This window comes from Rhinatrema bivittatum, chromosome 1 (genome assembly GCF_901001135.1).
Source record: "Rhinatrema bivittatum chromosome 1, aRhiBiv1.1, whole genome shotgun sequence".
Classification (NCBI taxonomy): domain Eukaryota; kingdom Metazoa; phylum Chordata; class Amphibia; order Gymnophiona; family Rhinatrematidae; genus Rhinatrema; species Rhinatrema bivittatum.
In genome coordinates, this window is record NC_042615.1 from 498,957,173 (window position 1) to 498,979,125 (window position 21,953).

Consider the following 21,953-nt stretch of genomic DNA (forward strand, 5'->3'; position numbering starts at 1 on the left):
GGTGAGCCCCCTTAAAATACAAAAAGGGATCCAAGCAAATACAATCATCATGTAAAGCATAAAACCAGTATAACCTCTGTTCCTGAGACTCTCTGTATATCTAATCTCACCCCCCTTCCGTTCCCCTAACACACACACCCAATCCAAACAAACCTAATTAGAAACAACATTTGCAAAGAAAAAAACATTGAGCCGGTTCCCAAGTACAAGACCCTCGATCCCCATGCTCAAATGTTCCCAGTAGGGCAGAGACACAATAGCACCTATGTGCTCGGCCATCCCCCGACTGCAGAGCTGCAAAAACCCGCCCTGATATTCCCACACAGAGATAACGTCTCACATCAGTTCAATGATAATAAAATAAAGTTTGAAATGAGAAAGAGAGAAAAATAAAAAACAAAAAACAAAATCATAGTCATTGACAGGTCAGCTAGTAATACTGACGCATTGGCAAGCTATTGTTATGTATCGCTGATCCTCTACTCTTTAGTTAAACATAGTGTCACTGCAGAAAACTCCAAACCTTAGGAACTGAAGTAGAACATATAGCAGAAATAATCAGGCGGATTGAAGTGCAATCGTGGAAGAGAACATCCTCCTTCAAGAATCTAAAAACACTCATCACGGTGTATTCTCAGCATCCGTAGCATGCAGGTGTTGGTCGTAGGCTTTAGCTTCTATAGCAGAAATAGAAGACTTGGTGACTCCCTGATAGGCGATGCGTAGCTGTGCTGGGTATATGAGAGAAAATCTGATTGGCTATGAGATCAGAGCACACACCTCGAAATTCCTTGCGCTTGGCCGAGACAGTAGGTGAAAAATCCTGGAACACCAAAATCTTGTGGCTTTCGTAAAAGAACTCCCTTTGCTTCCTGTAGTGCTGTAGAACTAATGTTTTATGTGCAAACTGTAAGAAGCGCGCAAGTATCACTCTAGGGCGCCGGTTTTGATCCCCCTCCGTCTTCCTACCCATGCGGTGGGCTCGCTCCAGCAGGCCTCCCAGTGGTGAAGCTAAAGATGGAACGAGGCCTAGTAACCATGCTTCAAGCAGGTGGGGAAGGTCTGCCTCTGCGAGTGCCTCTGGAAACCCCACAAACCTTAAATTATTCCGACGAGATCGGTTCTCTAGATCGTCTATCTTTTCTGCACTAGTCTGCGCCATTTTTTCCAGATCTACCACCTTCCTTTCTAGGGCCCCCATGTCGTCCTCCACAAGGGCGACCCGACCTTCCACTCGTTCGATTCGCGAGTCAAAGTCTGTGAGTGAGGCGCGCACTTCAGCAAGTTGTTCGGAGAGCTGATGCAGCCTACTGTCCAATGCCGCTACTACCGCTTGCGATATTTTTTCCTCCAAAGATTTGGCGGGCAGATCTTCCTCTTCAGGGTTGACGGCGGCCATTTTGGTGTCTTGCGGTCGCGCTTGCTCTTTCTCTTTCCGCACCACCTGAGACGCCATGAGGTAACCTGAGTTGTATTTGCAGCAACGCTAAGACTATAATGATGCAGGATGTGCCAAAAAATTGCCGAAACAATTCGTAGGAGAAGGATGGTGAAGGATTTGCTCGGGGGGATGGCCGGAGCTCAGTCGGTTAGCAGCCGGCGAGCTCACCACATCACGTGTCTCCCTCTAAGTCACATTTAATATAAAGAAATCCTGTCTTTAATTCCTGCAGTTGACACTGACTGCAAATTAGAAATAATATAAGATTAGGCAGACATTGCCAATTCTAAAGAAGAAAGGCTAACATCAATTTCTTTTAACTTACTAACAGTGTCCTGAGAAAATTGACACAATTGGGTAACTGAATTTGAAAGTTTAGAGTCTATTCCCACAACAACTTTCCAAATGTCCTTAAGGAATATCTCCCCAGAAACAGGGGCTTAGACTCCTCTGTAGTACCTCCAGATAGAACTTGCACTGGGACCAGGATTGGAATGACTGACTTCCACAAGACTGTTCAGATACAACCTCTTATTGCACAGATGGACCACTAGGAATAGGAGGTGGAGATCTAGCTTCAGGACTCAAGGAGACATTTTCCAGTTCTGTACTCACATTAACAAGCAGTGATGAACTGGAAATAACATAACGATTCATGAGACCCCTTACAGGAGTTGAGCTGGAGGCTTGTGATAAATAGGCAGGTTTCCCCTTCCTTTTTCTTCCCATTCATAGCCGAGATTAGTTCTTAGAAAAAAATGGTATAAGGGGCACGCCCCTTTGGTGGCGGCTTCGGCATGTCAGGGGCAGCCCGCTGCAGGGCACCTCCTTAAGTAGGCCCCGGACTCTCCGATGATGTCAGCGTCAAGCGGCCATGGTGTATCCTGCACTCCTCTCCTGGGTCTGAGCAGCAAGGCAGGCAGCTCCTATGCCTCCCTCTTCTCTTTCCCCATTCTCTCTCTCTCTCTCGCCCTGCCCCACCTCCTTTTCTCTCTCCCTACCTAGGGACCCCCTTTCCCACTGATCAGCACCAGGAAGAGGAAAGAGGTGATGCCTTAGCCACATCCTCCTCCTCTGCTGACTGGCCTATCTGTTGCTTTGAACCATGCAGCTGTATAGAGTCCCATGTAGTTCAAAGCAGTCTAGCCCAGAGCTGTAGAAGTGGAGAATGCAGCTGACACATCTCAACTCTCCTCTTCCTGTAACTGAACAGCTGCTGCCTGCTGGCAAAGCCTCAGATCTCCTGCAGCAATTTTGCAAGAAGGGAAAGATTTTGGTGGGGCCATTGTCTCAATTGTCCACTCTGTTCTGAAACCTATGCCCAGATACACATTTGTGTGCTTTCTTTTCCTTTCCATTCAGTCCATTTGAAGTTCAGTGAATTTCTCCCTACTCCCCCAGCACTCTCGAGTTTAAAATGTGTGCTCAGCCTGTCCTGAGTGCGCATTTTAAGTCAGGTTTGTGCGCACATTTGAACTCCTGAAGCATTAGCATAACAGCTTACTACTTTGGAAGTTAAAAAGAATTAACTTGTGCGTTAGGAAACTGCGCTGAATTTCAGAACATAGTTTGAACACTCAGCTTTCTGTATCAGTCTCTTAAATTGTAAGGCCAAACATGTTCTTACTTGCTCTGCCTCTGACATCTGGTGTGCAAGCACTTACCCCACAACCCCATCCTGTAGATGTTAAAAGCTCCCACCTGTTAGATGCAGTTTGATTTCATAAGGAATGTTTTATTTCCTTGCTGTTTATTAGGTCGGTCTTCTTTCTTTCTTGGTGTAGAGTGGGAGGATTAAGGTTAAGCCACCTTGCAGTTATGCACCTATTAGCCACAATTGTCATTGTCTTTTTATTTTGTTTGTTTGTTTGTTTGGTCCAGTTCTTTTTATTTCCAGTACATTTGGAAGCAGGACTGGGATTCTGATGCCATGAGCCTTCATTCATAACTACCTGTGGAATTTCTCCCTATTTTAATGAATCCTCCCTATTGTTGTTCCTAATCTAGACATTGCAGCAATGATTCAGAGGCCAGGAGAATGTACTGGAACTCTTTCCTGAATCGTGTATCATGGGCCACCAGGTGTCACCTTGAACAATGACCATGACTCCCTTCCCCTGCCCCAGGGACTGTAAGCGCTGCCTTTACGACATCTCTATCTAACCTGAGATACAGAAAGCCTGATCTGAGAATGGAAGCAGGGACTCTGCATGATCATTGAGCCTCCGGTTCAGCCCATACTGTTGTGTTTAATAGATATTTCTCCTATTCAATCTAGGATTCTTCCTTATTTAGCCCTAATATGTACATCAGGGGCATAATGGAATTCTTCACCCCAACATCTTTCTCTGCTAATTCTTTTCCATTTAATTTTAATTTCAAGCCATGCCCAGAAAATTTGCACATGCATTCCTTGGTTTTTGCAGTTTCTGCAACATAAAGCCCTGACCAGCAACACTTTTTAAAAAATTTAAAAACTATCTTAATAGCAATATTTTGAATTGTTACAGAGAGATTTTGAACTCTTATGTAATTGGCAGGATTGCATTCACCTGTTCCTGTACGTACCAGGATCAGTCCAGGACACCTGGGTTGTGACTCCGCACCAGTAGATGGAGACAGAGCAAAACTTGTGGGCGGAGCCATATATGCTCCTGTGTCAGTCACAGCCCCTCAGTCTTACTCTGTCTCCAGTAGATGGTGCAGGTGCAGTCACAGCCTCTGCCTGCCCTGGTACTGGTTGTTAGTCAGGGTTGAGTTTTTTTCTGTGTTTTTTAGTCAGTGCTGGTTGCTATAGTTCCAGTCTTTTGTTTCTTAAAAGTATTTTCTTATTTTTTCTTAAATTTCCTGTGAGGATGTCCCGTCCGCCCTGCCTCCCAGGGGGGTTGAGAGGTCCTGAGGGGACTACCCCCCCCCCCCCCCCCCCGGTTGAGGCCGCTGCCAGGGTTGAGGACCCGGCTTTTCCAGTGGCAGCGTCGGGGGTGACACCGGGGAGCCCGGTTCACTCACCCCCGCTGGAGCAGGGCCCCAGGACCGAGGACAGCGACAGGTTTGGAAAAAAAAAAAAAAGTTTTCTTTTACAGTTTGCGTCCCGCCGGCTCTCCTTTATGTTCGGCTCTGTCTCGGGGTACCTCGGGGTGGGGTCGCCGATTGCCGGGGGGGGGGGTAAATTTTAATTTTAATTGTATTTTGATTTCTTCTCGCGCCGCGATCGCGTGAATGCCTTGGGGATCGATTTGTCGGGCCTGCGGCTCGACGCGCGCGCGCCTTTCTAGGGAGGACCCGTGTTCCTCTTGCATCCCGGGAGTTGTAGGTCCCTCTGGGGCGCCGCGGAGCAGCTGTTTGCGGCCCGTTTGTTCACCGCCGCACGGCAGCGCAGCAGCAGTCAAGCCTCCAGAGCTTTCCCGCCCAGAGCGGGAGTGTCGGCCATTTTAGGCTCCGCCCGCGAAATCGCGCGGGAGCCGGCAGGGGATGTCTGCCCTCTTCCCGCGTTTTTCCCCGGAGCGGGGGCCAACGGGGAGGGGATGTCTCGGGGGTAACGGGTCCCCTGAGGCTGCTAGTGCGATGAGTTCGTCGGGCTCCGGGCAGTTTTCTGAGGTTTTTTGCGCTGCGGTTGCGCAAACTTCTCCACTATAAAAGCCGCAAGCGCAGTCGTCCAGAAGCGTCCAGGGGAGCGTCTCGGTCCGGTCTTCCACAGGAGGGGTCCAAGGGCCCCACGGATTTGCCCCACGCTCCACCCAAAGGGAAGCGGCCTCTCAGGGGGGTCCCGCAGGACTCTGACAGCGACTCCATTTCAGAGGAGGATGAGGATTACTCGGAAGAGCCTCCGTCGGGGTCCCAAGGGCCGACAGGCGATGTTCCCACTCAGCCCTCCGCGGGCAAGGGGCGCAGGCCGTGGAAGGGGACAACCCTAAGGTGGTCCGTCGTTTCGCAGGGAAAAAAACTGTCCCCACTTATTCCGGCCATTCTCCAAGAGCTGGGGATAGCTGCGCCGCCGGTGGTAGCCCGACAGGAAGCCCACTTGGACCCGGTACTGTGGGGTTTCACGGGCCCAGCAATGGCATTTCCTTTTCATTTTCGTCTACGGATATCCTGTCTCGGGAATGGGATACACCGGAGTTCGGCCTCAAGATCAGTAAGGCTAGGGATAGGCTCTATCTGCTCCCTGAAGATGCTTTAGATCTACTGCGGTTCCCGAAAGTGGATGCGGCAGTCCCCGCGGTGACGAAGAGGTCGACAATCCCGGTCACGGGGGGGCTACTGCTCTCCGAGACATACAGGACAGGAAGCTGGAGGTGCAGCTCAAAGAGATTTGAGGTCTCAGCTTTGGGGGTCCAGCCCGCCATCTGTACCAACTTCGTTATGTGGGCCAGTCTGCGCTGGGCTCCGGTTCTTCAGGCCAACGCGAATCGGTCTGCAGAGGAGTCATCACAGACGGATCGTTTGGAGGCGGCAATCGCGTACGGAGCGGAGGCTTTACATGATCTTCTTCGCACATCGGTGCGAGCCATGGTGCCTTCCGTCTCGGCGTGCCGTTTTTTTGTGGCCGCGCACTTGGGCGGCGGATGCGCTGCCGTTCAAGGGCAAGCTGTTGTTCGGCAAGGAGGTGGATGATTTGATGCTGTCTCTTGGGGAGCACAGGGCTTAGGTTGCCTGAGGACAGGTCCAGAGCTCGGTCCTTATTCACTGGTCGGTCCCGTTTTCGGGGAAACGGTAGGTCGCGTCCTCAAAGGTCTGCAGGGTCTTCCTACAGGTCAGTCTTCTCTTGCTCCTCTCAGTGGCCACAGTCCTTTCGGGGGAATCGGTTCGGTAGACAAGGAGGGACCCCGTCAGGAACGGGGCCCAAGGCTTCACAATAAGCTTCGCCATAAGGTACGGCCGGCCCATCCCTCGCTTCAACCTCAAGCCGTTGTTCCAAACATCGGGGCGAGGTTGACGGTATTCTTCGGGGAATGGGCCAAGGTAACGACAGATCAGTGGGTCCTCGACGTGATACGACACGGCTCCGCGTTAGATTTTGCTCGAACTCCATCCAACAAGTTCCTGGTCTCGCCCTGCAAGTGTCTGGAGAAGAGGGCAGCAGTGCTAGGAACCCTTCGACGCTTGGGGAGCCTGGGGGCTATTGCCTCCGTACCTCCCGGTCAGCAAGGCAAGGGCTGTTACTTCGTTTATTTCATCGTGCCAAAGAAAGAAGGCATGTCAAGGCCTATCTTGGATCTGAAGGGCGTAAACCAATGTCTTTGCGTTCCTCACTTCAAATGGCGACGATTCGATCGCTGATTGCCTCGGTACGTCCAGGCGCATTCCTGGCCTCTCTGGAGCTTACGGAAGCGTGCCTCCATGTCGGTATCCAGCAGTCGTTCCACCGTTTTCTCAGGTTCTGCATTATGGGAAAGCATTACCAGTTCCGGGCGCCTCCGCTTGGTCTTGCTATGGCCCCTCGGACCATCACAAAGGTGATGGTGGTTGTGGCAGCGCAGCTCCGCCGGGAAGGTTCCTGGCTCATCCCTATTTGGACGATTGGTTGTTTGGAGCCAAGTCCGAGACCCAGTGCCGTCTGGCAGGGACCAGGGTCTTACAGCTCTGGCAGTCGCTGGCTTGGGTCGTCAACTTCAGCAAGGGTCGACTGGTACCCCCCAGTTCTTGGAATACCTTGGAGCTTTATTCGACACGAAACAGGGCAAGGTGTTCCTGGCCCAGGACCGGATATGCAAGCTTCAGTCTCGGGTGAGGCGGTTATTGTCTCTACGACTACCAGTCCTCGTTGCTATCCCGCTGGAACCCGGTTTTCCGAGGAGTTTCATCTGCCACTTCTTCTCACGTCTCACGCGAGATCCAGCCTGTCCTGGTGACTGAACTCACATCATTTCGCCTGCGGTGTGTCCCTGCTAGTTCCCAGCTGGACGGTGGTGGCCACGGATTCCAGTTTTTCCGGCTGGGGAGCGGGTTGCCTAGGCAAGTCCGCACAAGGCCGGTGGTCAGTGACGCAAGCGCAATGGTCCATCAACCGGCTAGAGACCAGAGCGGCTCGCCTGGCGCTGCCGTCCTGTCTGCCGTTGGTTCGGGGACAGGCGGTCCGAGTGTTGTCGGACAATGCGACCACCGTGGCATACATCAATCGCCAAGGAGGGACAAGAAGCCCACTGGTGACGGAGGTGGCTCAGTTCTTGATGAGTTGGGCCGAGCAACATTTCAGCAACGTCGCAGCGTCTCACATCGCCGGAGTCGACAGCATCCAGGCGGATTTTCTCAGTCATCACCTGGACCCCGGAGAGTGGGAGCTGGCAGACGACGCCTTTCTTCTCATCTGCGAGAAGTGGGGGATGCCCCTTATGAATCTGATGGCCGCTTACCACAACGCGGAGGCCCCACTATTTTACAGCCGACGTCAAGTGAGAAGAGCTGAGGGTGTCGATGCGTTAGTTCTTCCTGGGCCGACGGTTCTGTTGCTGTGGGTGTTTTCCCCGGGGCCGATGATAGGCAAACTTCTTCGGCGCATAGAGTTGCATCCGTCCAACATGGTCATGGTAGCACCGGAGTGGTCGCGGCGTCCGTGGTTCGCGGACCCCATGCAGTTGTCGGTGGAAGCCCCCCTCCGTCTCCAGGGGATTGCGGGGCTCCTCCGTCAGGGCCCCGTTTGTTGGGAGGATACGGATCACTTTTGTCTCGCGGCGTGGTTTGTGAGCGGAATCGGTTGAAGAGTAAGGGTTACTCAGCTGCGGTGGTAGCCACGCTGTTGAGGTCCAGGAGGTGTTCCACGTCGTTGGCGTATGTCCGAGTCTGGGTGTTTTTGAGGATTGGTGTGTAGAGTGCGGGGTGGATCCTACCTCCGCCTCCGTTTCCGATATCCTAGCGTTCCTCCGGGCCGGCCTTGCCAAGGGTTTAGTGTGCAGTTCTCTGCGAGTCCAGGTGGCGGCACTTGGTTGTTTGCGAGGGAAAAGGTTCGCGGAACCTCCCAGCTCCTCCGTCCTCCCTTACGTCATCCTTGTCCGTCCTGGAACCTCTTTGGGTTCTCTCTACTCTGTGCTCGGCGCCGTTCGCACCTTTGAGGCGGTCGACTCTTGAGGATCTCACGTTGAAGACTGTGTCCCTGGTCGCGATCCTCTCGGCACGGCGAGTTTCGGAGTTGCAGGCATTTTCCTGTCGGGAGCCGTTTTGTTTTTGTGTATTTCCGATTCTGGGGTCTCCTTGCGAAGGGTCCCTTCCTTCTTGCCAAAGTCGTGGCGGCGTTTCATCTGAATCAGTCTATTGCGCTTCCCGCTTTTGCGGTACGGGAGTCCTCAGACCCGAAACTGAAAGTTTGCGGAAGCTGGATGTGCGGTGGTCTCTCCTGCGCTATCTGGAGGTCCCCAATCCTTCCGGGTGACGGGTCACCTTTTTTGTTCTGTTTTCAAGTTCAACGAAAGGTGCCGCGGCTTCCCGGACGTCGCTCGTCCATTGGCTCCAGGAGGCCATTGGCTCAGCATATCTATTAGGGGGAAAACCGGTTCCAGTGGTTCTCAGGGCTCACTCGACGCGTCCCCACGCCGCGTCTTGGGTGAACTCTTCTCAGGTGTCACCTCAAGAGATTTGCAGGGCGGCCACCTGGAAGTCGTTACTCACTTTCATTAGGCACTGCCGATTGCATATGCAGGCTACTGATTCTGGGGGGTTTGAAGAGAGGGTACTCCGAGCGGGACTCTCTGCTTCCCACCCTCGGTAAGTTGGCTCTGGTACATCCCAGGTGTCCTGGACTGATCCTGGTACGTACAGGGAAAGGAAAATTAGTTTCTTACCTGATAATTTTCGTTCCTGTAGTACCAAGGATCAGTCCAGGATCCCGCCCGCAGTGCTACGTTAAAGTAACGGGGAGTCCGCTCATCGTTGTTTTCAGTAAGCTGACCCCTTGGTTATTCGCTCTCCCGGTTGGGGAGTCTGGTTCTTATGGGGGTGTCGGAATTATTTCCGTTTAAATAGCAAGTTTGTATGGTTCGCTATGGTTGCCTTATGGAATTTTCTACTTTGACATTACGTATGACTGAGGGGCTGTGACTGACACAGGAGCATATATGGCTCTGCCCACAAGTTTTGCTCTGTCTCCATCTACTGGTGCGGAGTCACAACCCAGGTGTCCTGGACTGATCCTTGGTACTACAGGAACGAAAATTATCAGGTAAGAAACTAATTTTCCTTTACAGTCCTAAGATGTACATTTGTAAAAAAAAAAAAAAAAAAAAATATATATATATATATTATCTTTTTCTATATCAAATGGCAGAAGGAAACGGTTTGTGGCCTTGAAAGTTGTGAAGAGTGCCATCCATTACACAGAAACAGCTGTGGATGAAATCAAGCTGCTGAAATGTGTGAGTCTCCCCTGTCTTGTTAGGGTTCTAATTTTTGTTTCTTGTGTTCTGGGCTAGTTACCCAAAAATCTTTTTCTGCAACATGACTTGTACCAGTGGTAATTGCTGCCCAATTCCTGCTGCTGAAGTGGCTGCTCACTCACAGGCCGATACAGTAAAAGTCGCGGGAGAGCGGGCGAACGCCCAGGCCACTCTCCTGTGCGTGCGATTCACTAAATTAATTTATTTAAATTAGGGTCCAAGGCAAAAAGAGGCGCTAGGGACACTAGCGCGTCCCTAGCGCCTCTTTTTGGACAGGAGTGGTGGCTGTCAGCTGATTTGACAGCTGACGCTCAATTTTGCCAGCATCGGTTCTCGAGCCTGCTGACAGCCACAGGTTCAGAAACCGGACGCCGGCAAAATTGAGCATCCGGTTTTCAACCTGTGAGCCGCAGGCCCATTTAAAAAAAATTTTTTTATTTTTAACTTTTTTTTAACTTTGGGGGCCTCTGACTTAATATCGCCATGATATTAAGTCAGAGGGTGCACAGAAAAACAGTTTTTACTGCTTTTCTGTGCACTTCCCCGGCGCTGGCAGAAATTAACGCCTACCTTTGGGTAGGTGCCAATTTCTTAAAATAAAATGTGCGACTTGGCTGCACATTTTACTTACTGTATCGCGCGGGAATAACTAATAGGGCCATCAACATGCATTTGCATGTTGCGGGCGCTATTAGGTTCGGGGGGGTTGGACGCGCGTTTTCGACGCGCTATTACCCCTTACTGAATAAGGGGTAAAGCTAGCGCGTCGAAAACGCGCGTCCAATCGCAGGTTAACAGTGCGCTCCACCGCACTGTACTGTATCAGCCTGTCAGTTTCTATTTATACAAAGTGGTCTACCTCCATTAAGGAGGTGGCTGTATTTTCACTGGCCCTTTTGTTGAGAAGTGTCTGCTTCAATACCAGTGTTAGCGCACACTATTATTACAAAGCTGTGGTTTATCGATGACATGTCTGTTCTTTACCTCTCTCCTACTCCCACCTCCTACTCTGGCCCCTACAGGTACGGGACAGTGATCCCAGTGACCCCAAACGAGAGACCATTGTGCAGCTGATAGATGATTTCAAAATTTCTGGGGTGAATGGAGTTCATATCCTTTTCTCTGTCCCATTTGAGGTATTTAAAGTAAAATTAGACTGGGAAAGAGAGGATGTTAGTTTAATTTATTGTTAACTGTCTTCCATGTTTAGGAGAAGTAGACTTTATTTTAGTAACTTTTTTTTCATTGTATGAACTTGCAGTTACTGCAGATAAGATATGACAGGGTGAATTGGAGACAAGTGAGTGCTTTTTTTAACCTGTGTAGGAGAGGCCAGCAGGGTAAACCATTTCCCTGTAGTAGGAAAGGCAGAATTGGGTCAGTATAGAAAACTTGTGGGCAGACTATATCATTAAAGCTACTGGTTTTCTGTACTGAGCTGCAGAGTGGACATCTCCACACATCCCCAAGGTTAAAACTGTGACATATATGATACTTAACGTGCTCTGCCAGATGTCTGCATGGTGTTGGAGGTGCTAGGGCACCAGCTCCTGAAATGGATCATTAAGTCTAATTACCAAGGGCTTCCAGTGCCCTGTGTCAAGCGCATACTTCAACAGGTAAAGAGCAGAGATGTATGCTTTCCTTTCTCCCCTCAACACCTTCTCTTTTCCCTTATAGTTTCTGCTTAATCTTGTTCTGTGTTCCTCCACTTCAATTAGGTGCTGCAGGGCCTGGATTACCTCCATACCAAGTGCAAAATCATTCACACAGACATCAAACCAGAGAACATTCTCATGTATGTTGATGGTGTCTACATCCGACGGCTGGCTGCAGAGGCCACGGCATGGCAGCAGTCCGGAGAATTGCCTCCTTCTAAATCTGTAGGTCAGTCACCTCTGCCCCTGCCCCTCTCCACCTTGCCTGGGTATCCTGCCTTCTCCCCCTATCTGTTGCAATCATTCCCGGATCAAGATTGCTCAATATGGCTTCCACATTGGCACTTGAGAAGAGTTGGCATAGAGAGGCTCTTTACCAATAGGGAAGTTGGGGGGTGGGGATGGGGATAAGGACAGCACTATCTTTGCTAGGAGGTAAAATGTTACACATCTTGTCCTCAGAGCCACAGAACCTGTCCCCTGTTTTGCTCCTCAGTGCCTGAGTTTTCCTCTTTCCCTTGCTTGCTGGCAGGTTGAATTTCCACCTTCATTCTCCCTCATTTGCACAGTCATCTTTGAGTTAAGACAGCTTCCAGCTTGATACTCTGCATCTCTTAATTTCTCTTTGCTAATTTTCTTGCTCCTTTTTTCACCTTTGTTGTGTTTTTTCCCTCCCTCTCTCTTTCTCTCTGGCTACGGTTTCTGTCTCCTCAGTAAGTGCCGCTCCTCCTCAGGAGACCCTGGTAAGTTTTCATTTCTGCCCCGACTGCTGCTGTTAAAACATTGGACACTATTACAGGTTCACTGTATGCATAAAGCAAAACATTAGTTCAGAAACTTAACCCCTCCCCCACCACAAGCCCCCCCTCCCTGGATAGATTCTCTACTCTGAAACACAAATAGGGTGGTATCCCCAAGCACTTCCTTTTTAGTGAGATCTGCTGCCTTGAATACAAAACCCAAATCAGTATCCTGCAGGCCCTCCCCCCACCTCCAGTCAGGATCTATTACCCCAAAGCACACACATACTTTGAGTCAGCACACAGTAGATTCCAGAATATCAGTGTTTTATTATTTGTAATGCCCAGTAGAAAGCAATACGGCAAAGGATTATACACATACAGAACAAAGGTAATAATTACAATAATAAAGCAATGCCAAGCTTCCCTCTGTCACAAGAGCCGAGAAGAGCAGCACAGCTCTGTTGCATTGCAAAATCTTCTTTCCTTCAGCTATAGCCCCCTTTCCTACTGCGCATCTGAAAGTATGTCTTGAGAAATGTATGCAGTTTTTCCCAAAACGTACTGGCTTTTCTTGTGATTCTACACATCTGCTGTTTACTTCTTCCTTTCTCACACGTGTTCAAAGTAACATGATGTGTGTCAGTGTGAGGTCCCTGGATTCATTAAGGCCTAGCTTCTGATTACATCCTTAGCCAGATTAGTCAGACTCAGGCTAAGTAATTCCTTTACATTCATGTTTACAAAATCACACATGTACAGACCTACAAAGTAGGCTTCCAAAATCACAAATGCTTGCTTTTTAACTTATTTTCCTCAGTACATCTTGTGTTAATAAGAAAGGCAAGGACATCAGACACTATATTACATTCGTGGTTTGGAAGTGTTTTTTAGGTCAAGAGATATTATTTTATTTATTTATTTAAATTTCTTATATACCGGCATTCGCGATGGGAGTCGCATCATGCCGGTTTACAAATAACAAGGTGTGACAACAGAATAAATACTTAATAACTTAAAAACATTAACATGTGATAGAAGAATAAGGTAGCAGTTACAATAAAACAGGGATAAAATGCAACTTGGAATGTAGAGGAGGCAAAAGAGAGATTAACAATGAGATAACAAAAGAATGACCAAGGTAAATAAAACCTGCCAAATTAATGTGTTCGCAGTTTGGGCTCCTCTTGTTACTAGAGACTAGAAACAGTCTGGAATTTTTGGGTCCCTTTGTTGGCCACAAACTTCAAAAACATTTTGGCAGGATGTTACCCATAATGTTTTACATTGTTTTCCTATTGCTTCACCCTAACTATACAAGGACTTTTCTCTTTTTTGGACAATGTAACTAGAAAGTGTATATGCACGTATAATAGTGACTTGTGTGTGTGTGTGAGATTTTTTAATCTGTGTGTGAATGGTGTTGAATGTCTTGTGTGTTGCGATTTAGTGTGTTTCTGGTATTGATTTTGTGCATATGGTTATTTTGGGGGCTCATGTTTGTATATTGCTGATTCTTTGCTTGTATCCATGCATTTCTCAGGATGGTAAGATTTCCAAGAACAAGAAGAAAAAACTAAAGCGAAAGCTGAAGCGTCAAAACAAGCTGCTAGAGGATCGGGCCCGGGACATTCAGAGGCTAGAGGACATCAGTAGGGGCCCAGAAGTGCAGGGATCTCAAGACATCAGGGAGGAATTAACCAAGACGTGTCGAGCAGAGTGTAAGAAAACTACCAACATTTTAAATAAACTTATTTACATTCTCTACGCATGATTAAACTGCATCTTATATTTTTGATCTGCAGGCATGAGCTCCCAGTACAATGGCCATGGCCACTGGCCACCACCAAACAAACAAGCGAGTGCTGGTTCCCACAACCCATATGAGGACTGCAATGGCTATGGCCCATGCCAGCGCTTCCTGAGTCCCAGCGACTCTCAGGTCTCTGGCTTTTCCAGCTCCTTCTTCTCTCCAACCTCTGACTCGGTACTGTCTGGTTATTCCACAGGTGGCCGAGAACGAGGGGGACTTCTCTCTCCTACCAGTACGTAAAAAAATACCAAAACCATTGGTAAATGGTCATATCTTTCTAATTCATGTAGTGTTAAGAGGATGTGGGAGAGCTCTGTTGCTGATAGTAGAAATAACCACAACTTCACTTTTCTGTTTCCATGTCTGCCCTCTCTTCTCTCTCCTGTAGCACCCAGCAGTGCCATTGACTTCTTGGTCAATCCCCTGGACCCTCAGAATGCCAGTAAAATCCAAGTTAAAATTGCTGACTTGGGCAATGCCTGCTGGGTGGTGAGTGATTAATTACTATATATGCTGGAGGATCACTTTAATTGGAAAGAAGAGTGATTGTTTTTAAACTTCTGACATTGTTGGTACACATTTTATTTATTTTTAAAAACGTATATCCCTGCTCTTTGCATTCGAGGCAGCTAACAAAATAAAACTTTTTTTTTAAATGGCAACAAAATACAAACTGAAATAGTTACTAACATAAAAAGTTATACAAAATAAACATCCAACTCTAGTGACAAAAAGTTTTAAGTAAAGGTGATGGAAAAAAGGTGAGTTTGTAAGGCCTTTTAAAATTCTTTGGCAGAGGAAATATCACGTATATCAGCTGAAATAGCATTCCAAAGGCTTGGACCTGCTACTGAAAAGGCGTGGTTTCTAGTAATGTCTAGTTTAGCCAACTTTAGTTTTGGAATTTCTAGAAGGTTCTTATTGGAGGAACCTGTCTGATTGGCTTATAAAGTCAGAAGGTAGTATTTAGCCATATTGAAGAATCATTTTGTAGCAAGTTATGGATTTAAGCGAGTACATTATATAGTATCCTAAAGGCAATTAGGAACAATAAGAGTCTATAGTACAGGTGAGATATGACCGTGTAATCGTGAACCAGTAAGTAACCGTGCTGCTGTATTTTGCACTGTTTTTAGTGACCATAATTGGTAATCTGGTAGACCAAGCTATGGTGAATTATAATTGTCAATATTCTTAAAGATCAGAGATTGTAATACTAAATGGAAGTCTTGTGGTTCATGCAATGGTTTCAGTCACTTGGGCAAGTGGAGTTTATAGAAACATGATTTCACAGTTGTAGAGATGTGTTGTTATGTGAAAAGATTAGAATCAAGTATAACCCTTAAATTTTTAGCTTTTTGGGCAATTGGTATGCAATGTTCTTGGTAGTTGCGCACATTAGAAATACCATATGAGGGACATTTAATACCTGTAAGGAGTAGTATTTCAGTTTTTGCAAAACTGAGCTTCAGACAATGATGGGTTAACCAATGATTAACAGTAAAGAGACATAAAGAGACCAGAGCTAAGGTATCAGACCAGGAAGATTTGTAAGGGAAAAAAAAAACTGTGTCTTCAGCATAGGTGTTATAATTTGTGCTTAGGCATGAAAATACTTGACAAAGTGGGGTTAAGTATATATTGAAAAGGATGGCAGAGAGCACAGAACCCTGGGGAACACCATAGGACACTGCATACCAATTGGAACAGGTGGCACCTATCCTAACTTGTTGCATTCTGTCTGTCAGGTAAGAGCTAAACCATTTTAGGACTGTCCTAAGATACCAACAGAATGTAAACTCTTAAGAAATATTTCGTGTTCCAAAGTTTCAAATGTGGCTGTTATGTCCAGAAGGACCATAATATAGAAACATAGAAACATAGAAATGACGGCAGAAGAAGACCAAATGGCCCATCCAGTCTGCCCAGCAAGCTTCCCTCATTTTTTCTCTCATACTTATCTGTTTCTCTTAGCTCTTGGTTCTAATTCCCTTCCACCCCCGCCATTAATGTAGAGAGCAGTGATGGAGCTGCATCCAAGTGAAATATCTAGCTTGATTAGTTAGAGGTAGTAGGGGTAGTAACCGCCGCAATAAGCAAGCTACACCCATGCTTATTTGTTTTTACCCAGATTATGTTATACAGCCCTTATTGGTTGTTTATCTTCTCCCCTGCCGTTGAAGCAGGGAGTTATGCTGGATATGCGTGAGGTATCAGTTTGTTTTTTTTTTCTTCTCCCCTGCCGTTGAAGCAGAGAGCTATGCTGGATATGCATCGAAAGTGAAGTATCAGGCACATTTGGTTTGGGGTAGTAACCGCCGTAACAAGCCAGCTACTCCCCGCTTTGTGAGTGTGAATACTTTTTTCTTCTCCCCTGCCGTTGAAGTTATGCTGGATATGCGTGAAGTATCAGTTTTTCTTCTCCCCTGCCGTTGAAGCAGAGAACTATGCTGGATATGCATTGAAAGTGAAGTATAAGAATGGAGTGATCAAGCTAGTTGAAAGGCATCAGGAATAGAGGAAGGTGGAGGTAGTAATTTGGATAATTGGTTTGGGGTAGTAACCGCCGTAACAAGCCAGCTACTCCCGTCTTTGAGAGTGCAAATCCTTTTTTCCACATTTCCTCTTGCTGTTGAAGCTTAGAGTGATGTTGGAGTCACAGTAACCATGTGTATGTTTATTGAATAAGGGTATTGTCTCCAGGCAGTAGCCATCATTCTGGCGAGTCACCTACTCTTCATTGGCGGCCTCTTGACTTTATGGATCCACAGTGTTTATCCCACGCCCCTTTGAAGTCCTTCACAGTTCTGGTCTTCACCACTTCCTCCGGAAGGGCATTCCAGGCATCCACCATCCTCTCCGTGAAGAAATACTTCCTGACATTGGTTCTGAATCTTCCTCCCTGGAGCTTCAAATCGTGACCCCTGGTTCTGCTGATTTTTTTCTTATGGTAAAGGTTTGTCGTTGCCTTTGGATCATTAAAACCTTTCAAGTATCTGAAAGTCTGTATCATATCACCTCTGCTCCTCCTTTCCTCCAGGGTGTACATATTTAGATTCTTCAATCTCTCCTCGTACGTCATGCGATGAAGATCCTCCACCTTCCTGGTTGCCCTTCTCTGTACCGCTTCCATCTTGTCTTTGTCTTTTTGTAGATACGGTCTCCAGAACTGAACACAGTACTCCAGGTGAGGCCTCACCAAGGACCTGTACAAGGGAATAATCACTTCCCTTTTCTTACTCGATATTCCTCTCTCTATGCAGCCCAGCATTCTTCTGGCTTTTGCTATCGCCTTGTCGCATTGTTTCGCAGACTTCATATCATTAGACACTATCACCCCAAGGTCCTTCTCCTGCTCCGTGCACGTCAGCCTTTCCCCCCCCATCGAATACAGTTCATTCGGATTTCCGCTCCCCATATGCATGACTTTGCACTTCTTGGCATTGAATCTCAGCTGCCATATCTTCGACCACTCTTCCAGTTTCCTTAGATCCCGTCTCATTCTCTCCACTCCTTCCGGCGTGTCCACTCTGTTGCAGATCTTAGTGTCATCCGCAAAAAGACAAACCTTACCTTCTATCCCGTCCGCAATGTCGCTCACAAAGATATTGAACAGGACCGGTCCCAACACCGATCCTTGCGGTACACCACTTAAAACCGCTCTCTCTTCAGAGAAGGTTCCGTTTACCATCACACATTGTCTTCTGTCCATCAACCAATTTGCAATCCAGGTCACCACCTTGTCACTCACTCCCAAGCTTCTCGTTTTATTCACCAGTCTCCTGTGCGGAACCATATCAAAAGCTTTGCTGAAATCCAAGTATATGACATCGAGCGCTCTTCCTTGATCCAATTCCTTGGTTACCCAGTCAAAAAAGTCAATCAGATTTGTCTGACAGGATCTTCCCCTGGTGAATCCATGTTGCCTCTGGTCCATCAATTCTCCGGACTGTAGATAGTTCACTATTCTCTCTTTCAGCAGAGACTCCATTACTTTTCCCACCACCAAAGTGAGGCTAACCGGCCTGTAGTTGCCAGCCTCCTCCCTGTTCCCACTCTTGTGAAGCGGGACCACCACCGCTCTTCTCCAATCTCTCGGCACCACTCCCGTTTCTAGGGATCTATTGAACAGGTCACACAGCGGACCCGCCAGAACATCTCTGAGCTCCCTCAATATCCTTGGATGAATCCCATCAGGCCCCATGGCTTTGTCCACTTTCAGGTTCTTTAGCTCTTCCCACACATTTTCTACTGTAAAAGGATTTTCATCTATTCCACTTCCCTCCAGTTTCTTGTTGTGTAGAGATGGTCCTTCTCCAGGGTCTTCTTTAGTGAACACAGAGCTGAAGTATTCGTTTAATATTTCTGCCATTTCTTCGTCTGTCTCCACACATTGATCATTACCACCTTTCAATTTCACTATACCACTTTGGACCTTTCTCTTTTCGCTGATGTATCTGAAAAATGTTTTGTCACCATTTTTTATCTCCTTGGCAATCCTCTCTTCTGCTTGATTTTTTGCCAACTTGATTGTTTTCTTCGTCTCCCTCAGTTGATACAAATATTTTTCTTTGTGCTCCTCCCTTTGGGATCCTTTATATTTCTTGAATGCTGTTCTTTTAGCTTTAATTTTGTCAGCCACCTCCTTTGAGAACCAGATAGGTTTCAATTTTCTTTTGCTTTTCTTTGTTTCTAACATATAGAGCAGTTGCCTTGGTGATTGCTCCTTTTAGATTGGTCCACTGCTGATCCACATCTCTCTCGTTCTCCCATCCTTTAAGTTCTTCCTCCAGGTACTTTCCCATTTCCTCAAAGTCTGTGTTTTTGAACTGTAAAACTCGGGTCTTTGTGGTTCTTTTCCCTATTCTATTAGTGATATTAAACCATACCGTTCGATGATCACTGCTGCTGAGGTGGGCGCCCACCTGGACATCTGAGACATTATCTGCATTATTGAGCAATAAGTCGAGTATAGCACCTTCTCTCGTGGGTTCCAACACCATTTGTTTGAACAAAGATACTTGCATGGCATCCATTATTGCTCTACTATTTTTAGTTTCTGCAGATGGGATTTTCCAGTCTACATCTGGCATATTAAAGTCACCCACGATCACCACTTCTCCCTTCCTGCCTATCTTATGGATGTCTTCAATCAGATCTCTGTCCAGCTCTTCCTTTTGGTTTGGAGGCCTGTACACCACTCCAATATAAATGGACACTCCGTCATCTTTTTTTAGGTCGACCCATAGAGCTTCTTCTTTACCCCAACTTCCTTGTAGCTCAGATGCTTGGATGTTGTTTCTGACAAAAAGAGCCACACCTCCCCCTTTTCTATCCTCTCTGTCCTTCCTTAACAAGTTGTAGCCTGGTATTGTTGTATCCCATTCATGAGATTCTGTGAACCATGTTTCTGTGATAGCAACAATGTCCAATTCTGCCTCAGCCATTAGGGCCTGCAGATCTGGGATTTTATTTCCCAAACTATGAGCATTTGTGGTCATAGCCTTCCAGGTACTCTCTTTAAGGTTATTGCTTTTCCTGGACTCCTTATGAGATATTAGTTGAGATTTGTTATTCACTTTACTCTTTCTGTTTGTAGTTGTGCCACTGTTGACAGAGTTATCCATCTCAATTAGATTTTTCTTTTGGTTATGGATCTTGAAATACTGCATGCATTGTGTTTTTTCTCTCTTTTCTGGTAATACTGCAATGTTTTTCTCAAGAACTTCCTCAGTTTTTAATATAGAGAGGGCTTGTTCTTTTTGCATTTGGTACATTGTGTGTCTCCTCATCACAGGTCTAATTCTACCAGAGCCCACTGTAATCCTGGATTGTAAAGAATTTCTTAATGACCTGTTTGAGTGGGAGGGTGTACCTGTTGGCTGCTCATCTGTCAAGAATGGATGACTGTGGGTCCTACCTGAGCCTAATGGATCTCCTTTTCTTGACTCCTGGTTTTTCCGTGATATTGGGGAATTATTATCTGTGTAATGCAATGTGGGTGTAATACTTTTAATTGAAGCTGATTGAGCTTTTATCTCAGTCAGCTCCATTTTCAAGGAAGAGAGTTGTGCACAAATTGGGCAAGCTCTAAGTTTCCAGATGCTTTCCCTCAGAATAAAGGCTCCACAGCAGTTACATTGGATAGTCCTCATCTTGGTAGTTTGTGATTTGTATTTCCTTGACTGTTACCAATGTACTAATTTATCTCGCTGCCAATGGGAAGTTAGGCAGTCTTTATTAGAAAACAAGCCCCAGGGGTGGGTGGGTAGAGGGGTAGGGAGGGAGGGAGTCAAACAGTTTAGCCTGGGATGTAGTCCGTGTTTGAATCAAAACCACAAATTATCATATCAAATGTAGATAACAATAGTGTTTCTCTGCTGAAGCCCTTCCTAAATCCATGATGATGAGAATTACAAATAGAATTATTGTCAATCAAGTCAGATAGTTGGAGTAGAGAGAATGAGATGTGATTTAAGGAAGCTGGAAGAGTGGTTGAAGATATGGCATCTGGGATTCAATGCCAAGAAGTGCAGAGTCATACATCTGGGGTGTGGTAATCCAAAAGAGCTGTATATGATGAGGGGAGGGAAGGGCGCAGAAGGACTGTTCTGCACAGAGCAAGAGAGGGACCTTGGGGTGATAGTGGCTAGAAATCTGAAAATGGCGAAGCAATGTGACAAGGCGATAGCTAAAGCCAGAAGAGTGCTGGGATGCATAGAGAGAGGAATAACTAGTAAGAAAAAGGAGGTGATAATCCCCTTGTACAGGTCCTAGGTGAGACCTCACCTGGAGTATTGTGTTCAGTTCTGGAGACTGTAGCTCAAAAGAGACAGAGACAGGATAGAGGCGGTCCAGAGAAGGGCGACAAAAATGATGGGGGGGGTCTCCATCAAATGACTTATGAGGAGAGGCTGAAGGACATAAATATGTATTCCCTGGAGGAGAGGAGGTGCAGACCTTCAGATACCCGAAAGGTGTTAATGATGCACAATCGACAAACCTTTTCCATTGGAAAGAAATAATAGAACTAGGAGACACATAATGAAACTCCAGGGAGGACGACTCGGAAATAATGTCAGGAAATATTTCTTCATAGAGAGGGTGGTGAATGCCTGGAATGCCCTTTCTCCGGAGGTGATGAATACAAAAACAGTGAAAGATTTCAAAGGGGCATGGGTTAAACACTTTGTATTCTTAAAGGCTAGAGGATGGAAATGAAGAAAAGAGTGCACGGGGGTAACTTGCTGGTGTGGCGGTTACTACCCTAAACCAATAAGCCTTCATACTGTTGATGCAACTCCATTATTGCTCTCTGCTTTAACGGCAGGGGGAAAAGTGGAAAGGGGGAATTAGATTCAGACAGCAACCAACAAGGCTTCTGTTGGTTGATCAGTCGGTCACACTGTTGTGTCTTTCTGTGGTCACCAAGTGGCACTTGGAACAGTGGAAGGTGCACTGCGCAAAGACAATATGCTCTGTTTGTAAAGCCCTGTCACATCCACAGGTGCACATGCACAGACACAGGCATAGATATACATACGCAGGCACACAGACAGGCACCCGCATACACAGAGGCACATATGTAGACATACAGAGGCACAGGCACCCACACACACAGGCTGTTATTGACCAGACAACCTGAGCAATGCCAGGTATTATTTGCTAATATGTCTGCGAAGCCCTGTCTCTCATGCTCACATACTGGGACAGGCAGGCATAGGCGCACATAAGCTTTAACACAAGTATGTGCAAGCTGACCCAAGCAGAGACACAGGTACACACAGGCAGGCACACACACAGACACTGCCCTACCCCCACACATACTCACACAGAGCACCACAGGCAGAGATATGCACTCACACGCAGGCAGACACGCACAGGCCCCCACACCCAAAGGCACATGTACACACACAGGCTATTCTAGATACTAGA

The 21,953-nt window shown here is 47.0% G+C and overlaps 1 protein-coding gene across 2 annotated transcripts in view; it reads left to right on the forward strand.

The window, feature by feature from the left end:
* Positions 1–21,953, forward strand: part of SRPK3 (SRSF protein kinase 3) — a 103,178-nt gene that overhangs the window by 47,840 nt on the left and 33,385 nt on the right. For both annotated transcript variants that reach the window (XM_029609423.1, XM_029609416.1), the window contains exons 5-12: positions 9,699–9,786; positions 10,830–10,917; positions 11,320–11,426; positions 11,529–11,694; positions 12,180–12,208; positions 13,749–13,926; positions 14,011–14,250; positions 14,407–14,507. In XM_029609423.1, the coding sequence (XP_029465283.1) occupies positions 9,699–9,786; positions 10,830–10,917; positions 11,320–11,426; positions 11,529–11,694; positions 12,180–12,208; positions 13,749–13,926; positions 14,011–14,250; positions 14,407–14,507 (997 nt within the window). The remainder of the gene's footprint in view (positions 1–9,698; positions 9,787–10,829; positions 10,918–11,319; positions 11,427–11,528; positions 11,695–12,179; positions 12,209–13,748; positions 13,927–14,010; positions 14,251–14,406; positions 14,508–21,953) is intronic.